The following is a 15,735-nucleotide window of genomic DNA, read 5'->3' as shown; positions in this document are numbered from 1 at the left end:
GAGCATAGATGAAACAATACTGGCCAGGAGTTAATAACTGTTTCATTTGAGTGATGGCGAGATAGCGATTCATGACACTATTTGTTCGGCTTTTTTATACTTTTGAAATTTTAACATCAAAAAGTTTGTATATGATTGTTATACCGAATGCATAACAAGGAAAATGGTAAAGATAACCTGTTATGTGGAAAAATAGATTACAAATTCTATTCTATAATTACAAGTATATAAACATATGTATGAAGAAAGATGATAAGAAATAATCCAAAATAATAACTGACTGTATTAGGACTGTTGATGTGTGAGTAGTTTTTCTTCCTTTCTTTTTGGAAATTTTATGTCATGTAGAACTTTTCAAATTAAAAAATGGAGTTATAAAATGTTTGCTTATCCTTTCTCATCCTTGACATCTCAAATTCATTTATTCTGTATACTGTAGAATTATCTCAGCTCTTGCCCCCACATGCCTGTAAAGCTCCCACATGTATGGTGCAGTCACACTTTCTCCGCATAGATGATCTCCTTTGTGTATTTTTGTTACACACTGAAAATTCTGATTTAGGCTCTTCATGTGGCCTGGGTTACCTTTGCTGCCCAAATAGGATTTGCTGTGAAACCCAAAGTGATTTTAAAACAGGTCTAAACAAAATACGATGTGTGAATTAGCTACCAAAAATTGCATGACTGTCATTTCAAAGTCTACTACAGATGACTTTTAAATTGATATTTATAATTAATTAGGTCACTGCTCTTTCTCCTACGTTGAGAGTGAGAACAGCTACATTTTTTTCTGTGTGTTCACTTTTTTCCTTTTGAGTGCTCCTGGCTTCCATTCTAAACACTCGGTGTGAGAACCATGGCCACTGTTTTAATATGGGAGCATACATAGTTGTCTTCTGTTACTCGACTTGTAGTTTTTACAGGAATGTATAATGACACTCTTATGTTCCCTGTTTATTTAAAGCAAGAAGGTAGAACGGGAAGTAAAAGCTTTGGCAGCGCTTGATCACGTAAATATCGTGCACTACCGTAGTTGCTGGGCTGGGGAAGATTACAATCCTGAGGACAGTGTAAATCCTTCAAGGTAACTAAAAAGAATTCTCATAGCCCTAATAGAATGGAGGAAGCTGTTATTTACTATGTGTGGGCCACCGGATAAGGCCATTAATGATTACATTTATTTTTTTATTTTTTATTTTTTTTGTATTTAATCCATTTTGAATTTATTTAATTTATTTTTTATTTTTTATAAATTTACTTTTTATTGGTGTTCAATTTGCCAACATATAGAATAACACCCAGTGCTCATCCCATCAAGTGCCCCCCTCAGTGCCCGTCACCCAGTCACCACCACCGCCCCCTCCCCCACCCCCACCTCCCCTTCCACCACCCCTAGTTCGTTTCCCAGAGTTAGGAGTCTCTCATGTTCTGTCTCCCTCCCTGATATTTCCCACTCATTTTTTCTCCTTTCCCCTTTATTCCCTTTCACTATTTTTTATATTCCCCAAATGAATGAGACCATACAATGTTTAATGATTATATTTAATATCACAAACACTGGGACACTACCTAACAAAAAGATTATTCATTGTTCCCTTACCTGGTGAGTAGTATTCTTTTTGTTCCTCCTCTTCCTTGCTCCAGGCTTGCTTCAATTTTTTTTTTTTTATTGTCCTCAGCTATTTTCAGAATCTCAGGTTTAGCCTTTATATCTCCAACATTTAATGTGTAGGCTTGTTCACATGCCCCAACTTCAGGCCAGGCTGCAAAGGCAACTTTGTGAACATGTTATAAATGCCAACAGCTGGAAGAACCTCCTCAGCTGCCTTCATTTTTCTGTCCTTCTCAGAGGCTCCTGCTTGGTGGGGGGGCAGTCAAGGGGTGGGGGTGGGGGGTGTCTCTCTTATTTTTAATTTTTTATATTTTAAGTAGGTTCCATGCCCAACATAGGGGTTGAACTCACAACCCTGATATCAGGAATCACATGCTCTACCGACTGAGCCAGCTAGGCTCTCCTAGGGGTCTCTCATGAATACAACCACACCACTTATGGTGGAAGGGTTGGCATTGAAAATAATTTTAAGACGATGATCTGTGATGGAGGTACCCCACCTCACATCACTCATGTTTTGTCTCAAGCTCCTGACAAAGGACTGGAGGGTTCTAAAGACCTGGCGTCTCCGTCTAAGAGTCAGCCAGTGTTTGTGGGGGACTGTTCTCACTGGAATCCTGAGGACATTGAGGGCCTGTTTATTCCTCCACTCCTGACTCCAGCCCAGGCTCCACCCCTGTAATCGAGAGCTTTATCATTAGTTTCAGGAGTTACTGACCATCAGTACACAAACAGGACTTCTTCAGCTTTCAGCAAATTCTTGGCTTTCTCTTCCTATGTAGCCAACATAAGTTCAAAGAATATAAATTAATTTTGAAGCCAACCTAGTTTAGAAAGCAACATAAAAGCAGTTAGCAAAATCAGTCCTCACAGGTATATCATAGCAATTTATTGGCACTTCTCTTTGAGAACCTATCCTTACACAATTGTTTTTGATTTGTTTTTCCTGTATTTCTCTCTCATTAAACCATAACCCCCATGACAGCAAGGATGGTATCTAATTTGTTTTTTCATCTCTAGATGCCTGTTCTGTGCCTTTCATGAAACAGATGCTCAGTGATTGATAGTGAATTAAAATGTTCCAGGTTTACTTTATGTAGAAATGAACTTTGGCTTTCTTTAGTTCTACTGTATTAATGTTTTCTTCCTATCTATTAGCAAAGGTGATCAAAGATTCTTCACCATGAAAGAACAGGCAGGCTCATACTTTATTTTTTTATTTTATTTTTTTTAGGCTCATACTTTATAAAGTAGTTATTAACAAATACAGCTCTGGACATTGGGAACTCATTTAAATAAAAAATGATTTGTTGTATTTTGATTCAAGGTTATTATATTAGATTTCTGTTTTGAGGTATATTTTGGGATTCTTTTTTTTTTTTTTTTTTTTTATTTTGGGATTCTTAAGGAGATAAAGTATACTTTAAAAAAAGAAAGATTATCATTTATAAATCTATTTTTATTGCTACTTGTACTGTGAATTTTATATCCAGAACAACTAAGTGCCTTTTCATCCAAATGGAATTCTGTGATAAAGGAACATTGGAGCAATGGATTGACAACAGAAGAGGCAAGGAACAAGACAAACCTTTGGCTCTGGAATTATTTGAACAAATAGTAGCAGGTGTGAATTATATACACAGCAAACAGCTAATTCACAGAGACCTTAAGGTAAATGGAAAATGTACTGTTCAGATTTGGTAAATATGATTTAATAATTTAAAAATTGATCTTCTCTAGTTTTAGAATTGACAGCCCTGAGGAAATAATATCTCTGATCCTCTAAGGTTAGCAATGGATCTAGAACTTGCCCCAAACACCATTCCACAGCACCACTCAAGAAGCTGTCCAGAACAAATGAAGTTATTGAGACAATTGGAATGAGCTCTCTAGGAAGGAGCTTGTTCACTTCTGCTGCTATCTGGCTGCTTTTCATACTCCAGTTGCGAACACCAATAGCTTTAGTAAGCTGAACATTTGTGGCTTCAAAATCATTACTGTGGCTAGCAGAGCCAACGGGCCACTCTGTCCCTGGGACCTCTGTTGCTACTCAGGCTAGTTTGAGAAGCAGAAGAGACTCTGGTGACTGGCTTTGGGAACATGGTTCTCTTAATTTCTCAGTCATTACTCTGAGGGCAGTCAAAGCTACTGGGGTCCAGAGTCTAGAATTTGCTCTGCAGTTGGCTAGATGTTTCTACCCCATAATGGGAAAACTGTAGTAACCCAAAACTTGGTACACATAGCATACCTTTGTATTTTTATTTTCTGCTGGCTTTCTAGCTTCGTTCATGGTCTGGATGAGCTGTTTTCCTATTTTACCTTCTCATCAAAATGAAAGAAGGGACAGAACAGCTTTTCACAGTCTCCCCCAGTCTTTCTTCCCTATAATATGCCTACTCCCATCACAAACTAGCCATGCTGAATCCTGAGTCTTTGTTCATATTTTTCTTGCATGGAACACTCTTCTGTTTGTCTTCTTTGGTCTCAATTTCTTTATATAACCTTTCCTGATCACTCTGGATCTGGCTGAAACACCCTGTCTACATGGATCTTGGCTGTCTGCCCTGTGCATCTACAATAGTCAGGAATGAGGAACAAAGCAAAAGAAAAAAAGAAGCACCTATGTATAGAGTTGTTGGGCCTAGATAGGAATAATTGGCCCATAAAAGATATTGTGTCTTTGGTCTACCCAGGAGCTGGAGGCTAGAGGCCTTTGTGTTGGAATCCACTTGGTTCCATACTTTCTTTCTCTCTTCTTTCTTTCTGTCTTTCTTCGTGTTTTTTTTTTTTTTTTAAGATTGTATTTATTTACTTGAGAGAAAGCAAGCATGAGAGAGAAAGCACAAGCAAGTGGGGAGAGGGAGAGAGAGAGAGAGAGGGAGAAGCAGACTCCCTGCCAAACAGGGAGCATAATATGGGGCTAGATCCCAGGATCCCAGGATGGTGACCTGAGCTGAAGGCAGATGCTTAACCAACTAAGCCACCCAGGCACCCCTGATTCCATCCTTCTTTAACAATATCTTCAAGGTGCATTTTAAAGTTGGAATGTTATAAAAACTGTGATCAAAAGAATTATTTAGAATGGCTCTACCTTCACTTTGGAATGATCATATGTATAGTTAAAAAAATTAAGCACAATTACTTATAAAGTAATCTGCAAATAAATGCAGAAGTTTGGGTATTAACTCCAGGCCCCTGTCTGGATGAATTCAGGACACTGACTGGTGCTGATTGATGGTTCCTTTTCCTACTGCCTCTTGTGCCAGCTCTCTTGTGTCCCACGCTGCCTGTGCCCTGTGTCATGGGGTGTTCTCCTCCTGTGTCTATGTGCAGACAGTGTTTTCTCCATGTCTGCAGTAGCTCAAGGCCAGATTTTAATACTCCTGAGCCTTCTTGACTCTCTTTAACTTCTTTAACTTCACTGCTATGTTTGCTGCTTTCTCACATCTGAGAGAAGATGCCAGCAAGGTGTGCACCTTTTTCTGTAAAGTGTCAGAAAATACCAGCAGTGGTTTTGGCAGACAGTGGTCTTCACCCAAGGAAGTCCCTGTTGTATAAAGTCTACCAGCATTTACCACTTTCTGTCAGAATCTTAAGAATTAGACCATCAAAGTATTACATCATACATCTGAAACTTATATGTTAATTATACCTCAGTAATAAAAAAAAAGATTTTACAGCAAAATGGAAAAAAAAAAAAAACTAGATGAAGATACTGGTGGAGGACATAGAAGTTTCTAGAGGAAAAGCTTCTGGGTGTTCTTCCCCTCTGTAGGCCTGGGCTCTTTGGTCATTCCTTGGCCTGAGGATTCAGCCCTTATACCTATAAAGTTTGCAATTTCCCCCTCTTATCATAGCATAACTGATTAGAGAAAATGTGACCTTATTTTTTATTTTTCTTTTTAATGAACTGTAAACAAGTGATCTGATATTTTTATTAGTCTCATCCAGCTTATATATTTAGAAGCATCGTAAATATAATCTCCTGTTTCTCAGAGTCAAGTTATGGACATATGTGGGAAGAGCAGTTGCACTTACAACCCAACCTATTCCTACATTGTCACTTGAATACTACACTGGTATGCTTTCTTTCTATACCTACCCCACGGGCATCTGTAGCTTTCCATCTATATTATTGGCAGTAAATTCCAATCTAATTGTTAGTATTCTAATCTAGCTACTAATTTCTGCATAGCCTTTCCAGGTCAGCTTTTTGGAAGCTCCTCTTTCAGCCTTCTTGGTTTTATGGTCTCTTCTCTGTCAGTTCCTTTGCTAGGCCCTCTCATGAGTATCACTTACCTTCCGGAGTCTTCATATTTTCGTAGGGCTCAACATTGGCTTGATTCAAAGTTGCCTTTTCAAAAATGACAAATATAAATTTTTAAGCATTTTATTTTTAAGCAATTTCTACACCCAATGTGGGGCTCAAATGTACAACTCTGAGATCAAGAGATGCACGTTTCACCATCTGAGCCAGCCAGCTGCGCCAAGAATGGCAAAATATTAATCTCTTTATCAACAACCTTCCTGTTTCCATGGGCTTGAGAATGTTGGTCAATACCTTCTACAAAGTTCCAGAATAGGATGAACACTCCCCATTCTGTCCCCACCCCCACCCCCAACTCTTTTCAGCTTGCTTAGAGAGTTATGTATGTGGACGGAAGTAACTTCATTGCTAGTTATGAGCTTCCAGTTCATGTGGCCTGCCTTCAAGGACAGAGGGAGTATGTTTGTTAAGAAGTGCCAGCCAGTGGGCGGGAGAAATTGACATCAAGGAAATCCCCAGGAGGGGTCCCTGGGTGGCGCAGCGGTTTGGCGCCTGCCTTTGGCCCAGGGCGCGATCCTGGAGACCCGGGATCGAATCCCATGTCAGGCTCCAGGTGCATGGAGCCTGCTTCTCCCTCTGCCTATGTCTCTCCCTCTCTCTCTCTCTCTCTCTGTGTGACTATCATAAAAAAAAAAAAAAAAGATTAAAAAAATAATTTAAAAAAAAGGAAATCCCCAGGAGAAATTCTGCACCGAATATCTTAACAGCATTGTTGAGAAGAAACTCATTCTTAGAATCTCAAACTTAGAGATCTGAAGGGCTTCTACTTCAAACCCCCACAGATCCTGGACTCATATTTGCAACATTTCTACCAAGTCAGTATCCAGCCCCACCTTGAATACTCCCTGAGATGGAGCTCTCAAATTCCCATTCTTTGGACCACATTATTAGTATATTAGGATGTATTAGAGCAAGCCTTTGTGTTGTTTCCACCTCTGGCCCTGGATCCATCCCCTGGTACTGTGCAGAGTGAATCCACCATTCACTAAACATCTCTTCAGACATTTGAAGGCAGCTATGCCTGAAGCCTTCTCTGCTGACAGAGAAGTCTCTTACTTCCTCAGCTGGCACTTTAAATACCTGTGATATTAAGTATCCTGTTTTGGGTTCCTGTGTAAGGGTAAATGTAAATGTCTTATAGGAAATATAAAAATAGCCCTTGTTAAATATGATTTGGATATGTATAACAGTCTGTTGAAAGTGATACCTATAAATTAAATAATGTTATTTTTTTTTCTGTAGCCAGGAAACATATTTTTAGTAGATACAAAACACATAAAGATTGGAGATTTTGGACTTGTGACATCCTTGAAAGATTTTGCAAATCGGACAAGTAATAAAGGAACTCTTCGGTACATGAGCCCAGAGCAGGTGAGGTCCCTTCCCTTTCTGTGTATTTTTCACTTCTTTTGTATTTTTAATTATAGAGATAATAGACACTTCATAAAATTAAAACAGCACAGAAACATATAGAATAAAACTGGAAAATTCCATTAAACCTTCCTTTCTACTCCTACTCTTCTCAGTCTTTTGTTTATCCTTTTAGATAATTTTCTGTGAGTTATAAACATATATAGACATAAATATGTATGCCTAGAGAGACTTTTTGCATTTAAAAAATACAAAGAAATCTTTTTCAAGTTACTGTGATGTTATTTTGTGACTTAATTTTTTTTCACTCAACAATGTATCATAATCCTTCTGTATCAGCACAGGTGGATCTGACACATCCATTGTAGCTACTGTAGCTACTATATGATGAGCTATACCATTATTTATGTAACTATTTTCTTATTGATGGGTATTTATTTAGGCTGTACCAAGTTCTTACATGTTTTCCGCCTTATCTTTGACTCTGATGGGAAGTATTTCCATGATCATCTATGATAGGTTCTTTCAAGTGAAATTATTGAATAGAATGACAAGTGCATTTCAAATTTGGCAAATACTGTGAAATTGTCATTAAAAAAAAGATTTATTATGCCCTCCTCCCAAAGTGTTGCAGAATGTTGCTTTCTCCTTCACACTCCCAATCAGAGTAGGGTGCTATCAGACTGCACTGTGGGCCATTGTGATGAATGAGGAGTCTTGCTGGTTCAGTTTGCATTTTTCAGATTTTTGGTAAGGGAGGCCATCTTTACATGTATTTACTTACAGTTTTTTTGCAGATAATCTGCTTGTGTCCTTTCCTCATTTTTCTTAATTGGGTTATCTGTTCCTAATTTATTTGTAAGGAATATTTATATAATTTGGCTGCTGATTCTATATCTGTTAACCATATTGCAGATTTGTTCTCCTTGACTGTTACTTGGCATTTCTTTGTTTATGATGTAGCATGGAAGCTTTTAAGTTGTCACATTTCTCAGTATTTTCTTTATGGCTGCTGGGTTTCTCCTTTTTATTTTGGAGGCCATTTCTCCCACAAGATTACAAAATTATTTTGTGTTTTTGCTTTAGTTTTTGTATACACGTGAGGAAGGGATATACCTCGATCTTCCTTGGGTGGATATGCAGTTGCCTGTTGCCATATCAGATAGTTTGTGATTTAAGCTTAAGCTTTATTTTTGTGTAGGAATTTAAGGAAAATTCATACAAACAAAAAGTAGAACAGAAGTTATCAGGGCCTGAGGGGGGAAGACTAGTAAATTGTTTAATGATGCAGTTTCTGTTTGAGATAATGAAAAAATTTTTGGAAATAGATCCTGTAATGATTGCCTGACATTGCAAAGGTACTTAATGCCACTGAATTACACTCATAAAAATGGTTTAAATGATACATTTTGTGTATATGTTACCACAGTAAAAATGCTATTTTTAATCAAAACAGTATGGTACTGACACAAAAATATACATGTAGATCATGGAACAGATTAGAAAACCCAGATATGAACCCACAATTATATAGCCAATTAATATTTGATAAAGCAAGAAAGAATATCCAATGGGAAAAAGATAATCTCTTCAACAAATGGTGTTGGGAAAGTTGGACAGCCACATGCAAAAAATGAAACTGGACGACTTTCTTTTTTTTTTTTTTTTGGACGACTTTCTTACACCATACATAAAATAAATTCAAAATAGCTTAAAGATTTAAATATGAGATTTGAAGCATAAAAGTCCTAAAAGAGAAGATAGGCAGTAATCTCTTTGACATGGATTATAGCAACTTCTTTCTAGATGTATCTTCTTAGGTGTAAGGGAAACAAAAACAAAAATAAACTATTGGAACCACTTAAAATAAAAAAAAAAGCTTCTGCATAGTGAAGGAAACAATAAAACTAAAAGGCAGCATAGGACTGGGAGAAGATATTTGCAAATAACAAAATGACATCTGATAAAGAGTTATTATCCAAAATATATAAAGCATTTAAGACACTCAACACTCAAAAGAACAAATAATCCAATTTAGAAAATGAGCAGAAGACATGAATACTTTTCCAAAGGAGACATACAGATGACCAACAGAGACATGAAAAGATGCTCAGCATCACTCATCATCAGGGAAATGTAAATCAAAACTACAATGAGATATCACCTCACACCTGTCAGAATAGCTAAAATCAACAACACAAGAAACAAGTATTGGTGAGGATGTGGAGAAAGGGGAAGGAACCCTCTTGCATTGTTGGTGGGAATGCAAAGTCTGTAAAACAGTATGGTAGTTTCTCAAAAAGTTAAAAATAGAACTATCCTACAATCCAGCAATCACAGTGCTAGGTATTTACCCAAAGAATACAAAATTACTAGTTCAAATAATACATGCATCCCAATATTTATAGTAGTATTGTGTTACAAATTATGGTAACAACCCAAATGTCCATCGACTGATGGGTGGATAAAGATGTGGGATACACACACACACATGCACACACACGCACACACACGCATGCACACACACACACACACACACTGGAGTATTACTGAGCCATAGAAAAGAATGAAATCATGCCCTTTATGACGACATGAATGGAGCTATAAAGAATTACACTAAGTAGAAAAACTCAGACAAAGACAAATATCTTATGATTTCACTCATATGTGGAATTTAAGAAACAAAACAAATGAGCAAAGGGGAAAAAAGAGAGAGTCAAATCAAGAAACAGACTCCTAACTATAGAGAATGAACTGATGGTTATCAGAGGGGAGCTGGGTGGGGAGCTGGGTGAAATAGGTAATAGGGATTAAGGAGTGCACTTGTGATGAGCACCTGGTGTTGTATGGAAGTGTTGAATCACTATACCGTATACCTGAAATATTACACTGTATGTTAATGAACTGGAATTTAAATAAAAACTTAAAAGAAATGCTATTTTATAATAAATGAAATCCCTACACACTCATGAACCTGTTTTTTGGATGCTATTCACTCCAAATAACTGTTATTTTTTTCTTATCTTTTTCTTTTTAGTATCATACTGTTTCAGTTATTATAGCATTATAATATCAGTTTCTGTGTTCAGACAGCAGAACCTCCCACATTATTCTTCATTTTTTTTTTTTTTTTATTCTTCATTTTTAAAATGTTCTTAGTGTTAGGGTGCCTGAGTGGCTCAGTTGGTTAAGCATTTGCCTTTGGCTCAGGTAATGATCTCAGGGTTCTGGGATGGAGTCCTGAATTGGGCCCCCTGCTCAGTGGGGAGTCTGCTGCTCCCTCTCCCTCTGCCCCCAACTTGTGCTTGCTCTGTCTCTCCAGTGCTCTCTCATTCTTTCTCAAATAAGTAAATAAAATCTTTTAAAAATGTTCTTCAGTCTTCACTTTTATTATTCCATTTGGAAAAAACTGTAGAATCAGCTTGTCATGTTCCGTAACTAGTGTTGAGATTTTGAGAGTAACTGCATTAAATTTAAGAGTTCAGTAAGAAGAATTGACATTTTTACATATTTGAGACTTCTGCTGCAGGAAATTGGCAGGTTTCTCCCACTTATTCAAGTCCTCTATCAAGTCAGCTTTTGCCAGGCAATACTGTGGTAACCAGTGACTCCCAATCTCTTAGTGGCATACAAAACACCAAAGATTTCGGCTGCAATCTGGCTGTGGTTTTGTTCCACTTGTCTCCTTCATCCCAGAGCCCAGCTGAAGGAAGGGTCGTTGCTGTGCTCACAAGGGAAAGCAGTGTAGGAACTCATTATGACTTGTGCGGGCTCTGCCCGGGAGTGGCATATGTCACTAAACACCATGGCCCAATCCAAGGCGAGGAGATGATGAGTGTCGTGCTCTCCCTGGGAGGCCAGAGCACAGTTGGGAACACTGATAAACTTACCTTAAGGAACTTTTATATTCTTCAATGAAGTTTTAAAATATTTTTGTCTTCATGAAGACCGCTTATATTTTTATTTTTTAAAAAGATTTTTATTTACTTTTTTGAAAGGAAGAGAGAGAGAGAGAGAGAGAATAGGTGGGGGGAGGAGCAGAGGGAAGCAGACTCCCTACTAAGCAGGGGCCCCAAGACTGCTTATGTTTTTAAAGCATTTCCATGAATATGTACAGTGTTTTGCTGTTAAAATGGGACTCCTTGTATCTAATTGGTTATTAATAAGGCTATTGATTTTAAAAGATACTTATTTTTTTAATTTTTTTTAATTTTAATTTTTATTTATGATAGTCACACACACAGAGAGAGAGAGAGAGAGAGGCAGAGACATAGGCAGAGGGAGAAGCAGGCTCCATGCACCAGGAGCCCGATATGGAATTCGATCCCGGGTCTCCAGGATCGCGCCCTGGGCCAAAGGCAGGCGCTAAACTGCTGCGCCACCCAGGGATCCCAAGATACTTATTTTTAATTATGGTAAAATACACATAACATAAAATTTACCATCTTTAAGGAGTACCTGGGTGGCTCAATCAGTTAAGCATCTGCCTTTGGCTTGTGCTCTCTCTGTTTTTCTCTCTCATAAATAAATAAATAAATAAATAAATAAATAAATAGTCTAGAAAAATTTACCATCTTAACCATTTCTTTTTTTTTTTTTTTTAAATCTTTTTTTTTTTTAATTTTTATTTATTTATGATAGTCACAGAGAGAGAGAGAGGCAGAGACATAGGCAGAGGGAGAAGCAGGCTCCATGCACCGGGAGCCTGATGTGGGATTCGATCCCGGGTCTCCAGGATCGCGCCCTGGGCCAAAGGCAGGCGCCAAACCGCTGCGCCACCCAGGGATCCCCCATCTTAACCATTTCTAAGTGTACAGTTGAGTGGCATCAAGTACATCCACATTGTTGTGCTACCGTTTCTGCACTCATCGAATAGGTCCGCATTCCCCCCTTCCCCAGACCTGGCAACCACCATCCTACTTTCTGTCTTTATGAATTTGAATACTCTAGATACCTTGTAAACTGCTTATACATACAGTGTTTGTCCTTTTGTGACTAGTTTCTTTCATTCACCATAATATCCTCAGGGTTCACCCATGCTATAATATATATCAGAATTTCCTTCTGTTTTAAGGCTTAGCAATATGCCATTGTATGGATATACCACATTTTGTTTATCTGTTGCTCCATCATTGGATACTTGGGTTGCTCCCACCTTTCGGCTAATGTGAACATTGCTGTTATGAACATGGATGAATTGATTGTGAATGTTTGTCTTATATATAGATTCATTACTCATAGTTTATATTTTTAGGTTGGTAGTATATTGTCTATTTTTCATCTTTTTGATGTTTGAGAGTCTAGAATGGAGAGTAAATCCACCTCTTCCCTGTGGATAGCATGTGGCATAAAGACATAATTTAATGTCATAATTAAATTAAAGACATATGCTATTAAATTAAATTAAAGACATTATGCTAAAGATCTAATTTAATTTTGTGGAATGTGAAAGTAGAAGACAATAGGTGGCTAATGGCTCCCCTTTAACTCCCACTTTATTACATATCTCCTGTACCCTGTATTGTTGCCCTAAAAATATTTTTTGAAAAATCATTCATCATTGTGCTTTTCATTTTTCTTGGTGGTTTTTAAATTGAAAAACATTTTATTGAGGAATGATTTATACACCATAAAATGTATGTATCTTAAATGTACATTTTTGACAAAGGCATATACCTATGAAACCCATAAGCTTATGAACATGTAGAACATTGTCCTCACCTGTGAAAATTACCTCAGGCCCTTTCCAGTTCAGCCCTCCTTCCCAAGAGGTAACCAGTGCTCTGAGTTCTATCACTACAGAATAGTTTTCCCTGTCTTGAGCTTCTTATGATGTACTTGACGTACTTTTCTGTATTTGACTATCTCATTCAAAGTAATGTCTGTTGGAGAACGTCGAGTCATTGCCTATACTAGCAGATTATTCCTTTTTTAAAAGATTTTATTTATTCATTCATTCATGAGAGACACACACAGAGAGGCAGAGACATAGGCAGAGGGAGAAGGAGGCTCCCTGCAGGGAGAGCCTGATGCATGACTCAATCCCAGAACCCCAGGGTTCACACCCTGAGCTGAAGGCAGATGTTCAACACTGAGCCACGCAGGAACCCAGCAGATTATTCCTTTTCATTACTATGATTCCGTTGCCTGAACAGACCACAATGTGTGTATCCATTCTCCTGCTGATGGACATTCAGATTGCTTCCAGCCAGAATATTAGGAATACATCTTCTATGAACATTTGCATGAAAGTCATTTAGTGGGAACTATTTTAACTATTTTTACCTTTTGCCTTTGGCTTGTGCATCTTATTTAATACCACAGTCAAACTCTGAGGCTGAAACTTTTGTTATCCCTATTTTATGGTTGGGATCATTCCACCCTTAATGGTTAATTTACATGGGTTATGTGGCTTTGTAGTGACGGATCTGAACCAGGGCAGTCAGACTCCACATATGTTGCTAACAAACATGCATTGTTATACTATATAAGATATTTTGGTCAAATAACATTTTTGGTTTCAGAAGACGTGGATGTTTATATTGGATGAGTAACTTAAACATATTTTGGTCTCTTTAGATTTCTTCACAAGAATATGGAAAAGAAGTGGATATCTTTGCTTTGGGGCTAATTCTTGCAGAACTTCTTTACATATGTCCCACTGTTTCAGAAACACTGAAGGTAAATAATCTCACAAAAAAAGAATGAAACAACAAAAATTATTAGCGGCCATCTCCAAAGTGCTGTTATAGTAACTGCCCTCATGCAAAGACAGGCTTGAATATATTCGTGTTGACTGAAAAGGAAATATGAATTTTATCTTTCCGTATTTGGTTAACCAAAGCTTTTTGTTTAAGACCAAAAACTTTGGTCTTCCTTCGAAAGTATATACACCTCATATATTTCTTATTTGAGTCAGTAAAATTTTATTGATTGCCTGCTTTGCATAAGACACTGTGCTAAATGCTACAGGGTTTTAAAAATGAATAAAACTTGTTCTCTAAGAGTTTATATTCTAGAAGGGAAAATGAGAGAATGCTGTATATGTTTGGGGAGAAGACATGAAGTTTTGTGGAAATGCCTAGGATAGAGATCTTGCTAACTATTGGGATTTCCATTTCACAGAAGTATTTAAGCTAGGCTTTGAAGGATTGGTGGGCTTCTACTCATCCAAAATAGAAAGAAGGCAATTCCAGCCTTCAAACAGCAATGTGCAGAGTGTGGGAATAGCAGGCAGTGACATTTTTATTGGAATATATAAATAACAAGAAAGTGATGGTTAGTGGCACTGGAAAGATATGTTAGGGGTAGATTAAGGCAAGATGATGGACTTTCTTACTTTCTTATGGAGGTATTGGAAAGTTAAAGGCATTAGGCAACTGGGTATCTTGGTTTGAAGCTCAATAAAGAGAATTTGCCTAGAGCCAACAGGCTTCTCTGTACAATGAGGTAATGAAAATACCTATCACATAGGATTCCAAAGAGGATGATAGATAGTGCATATGATGCTCTTAATACTTGTACACGTTAAGGATGGGGTAAGATGGGGAAGGGGAGTCCTGCTTGCTTCTTAGCTAAGAAGCAAGTTTGGTTTCCCTTCCAAGTGAATAATTTCCTAATGATAATATATATATGTGTTTTATTTTCAGATTTTTAAAGAGCTAAGGGCTGGCAAGTTCTCAGATGTGTTTGATGCCAGAGAAGTAAGTACTTGGAAATAATCAGAATTTTATTTATTTCAATGTTCTGTTTCTTACTTTTGACTCATCATTACAGAAACAACTTCTGCAAAAATTACTATCACTTGAGCCCATGAAACGACCTAATGCATCTGAAATACTGGAGACTTTGAAGGATTGGAAGAATGTTGCAGGAAAAAAGTCAAGGACATATTAGAGCCCTTCTAAAAAAGTATTCTGCTTTGGATATTCAATTTTTTCCGTAATGGTCTAAAATCTTCTAGGGTATTTACCTTCTATTTTCATTTTTCCCTTAAATTTTCACTACATTTTAGAAGGCTCAATTTTTTTTTTTTTTTTTACTTCAGAGACATTCATACATTTGCCTTTTTCCTGGCTCGTCTCCTTATTATAAACATAGGGGGAGAAATCTCTCAAATTTTTTATATCAATTAGTAAATCAGCTAATAATTGTTTATTTAATGTTCACTGTTTCTAAGCCAAAAAATATAACGTCCTTTCCTGTCTTAAATAGCTGACAAGCTAGCTAGAGAAATAGGGGACACATAAAAAGTGATATACAATCATTTTGGAAAACAATTTGGTCTGATCTGATTAAGTTGAAGGCGTATATACCCTCAAAGCCATCAATTCCATTCCTACATGAATACCTACAAGAATGTTCATAGAAGCTCTGTTTATAATGGCCAAAAGAATAAAAAACAATCTCCATCACAAGAAGAATG

General features: G+C 37.3%; 1 protein-coding gene and 1 long non-coding RNA gene across 12 annotated transcripts in view; one reads left to right on the top strand and one right to left on the bottom strand.

The window, feature by feature from the left end:
* LOC111090573 overlaps positions 1–6,160 on the bottom strand; it is a 51,754-nt gene extending 45,594 nt beyond the window's left edge. For 8 of the 11 annotated variants that reach the window (XR_005372324.1, XR_005372319.1, XR_005372316.1 and 5 more), the window contains exons 1-3: positions 5,912–6,158; positions 2,331–2,436; positions 1,601–1,763 (exon numbers count right to left, since the gene is read on the bottom strand). This is a non-coding gene — a long non-coding RNA (uncharacterized LOC111090573). Of the gene's footprint in view, positions 1–1,600; positions 1,776–2,330; positions 2,437–5,911 lie in introns of all 11 variants that reach the window. The other 3 variants (XR_005372315.1, XR_005372314.1, XR_005372321.1) reach the window with 2 other exon arrangements.
* EIF2AK2 (eukaryotic translation initiation factor 2 alpha kinase 2) overlaps positions 1–15,333 on the top strand; it is a 41,353-nt gene extending 26,020 nt beyond the window's left edge. The window contains exons 11-16 of the mRNA NM_001048135.1: positions 965–1,084; positions 3,106–3,283; positions 7,182–7,310; positions 13,890–13,991; positions 14,960–15,013; positions 15,087–15,333. Of these exons, the coding sequence (NP_001041600.1) occupies positions 965–1,084; positions 3,106–3,283; positions 7,182–7,310; positions 13,890–13,991; positions 14,960–15,013; positions 15,087–15,206 (703 nt within the window). The 3' untranslated portion in view covers positions 15,207–15,333. The remainder of the gene's footprint in view (positions 1–964; positions 1,085–3,105; positions 3,284–7,181; positions 7,311–13,889; positions 13,992–14,959; positions 15,014–15,086) is intronic.
* The last annotated feature ends 402 nt before the right edge of the window (positions 15,334–15,735 follow it).

Source organism: Canis lupus, chromosome 17 (assembly GCF_011100685.1).
Source record: "Canis lupus familiaris isolate Mischka breed German Shepherd chromosome 17, alternate assembly UU_Cfam_GSD_1.0, whole genome shotgun sequence".
NCBI classification, from domain to species: Eukaryota; Metazoa; Chordata; class Mammalia; order Carnivora; family Canidae; genus Canis; species Canis lupus.
Note: the sequence above shows the minus strand (reverse complement) of the source record. Positions and strands in the feature narration are given on the sequence as shown.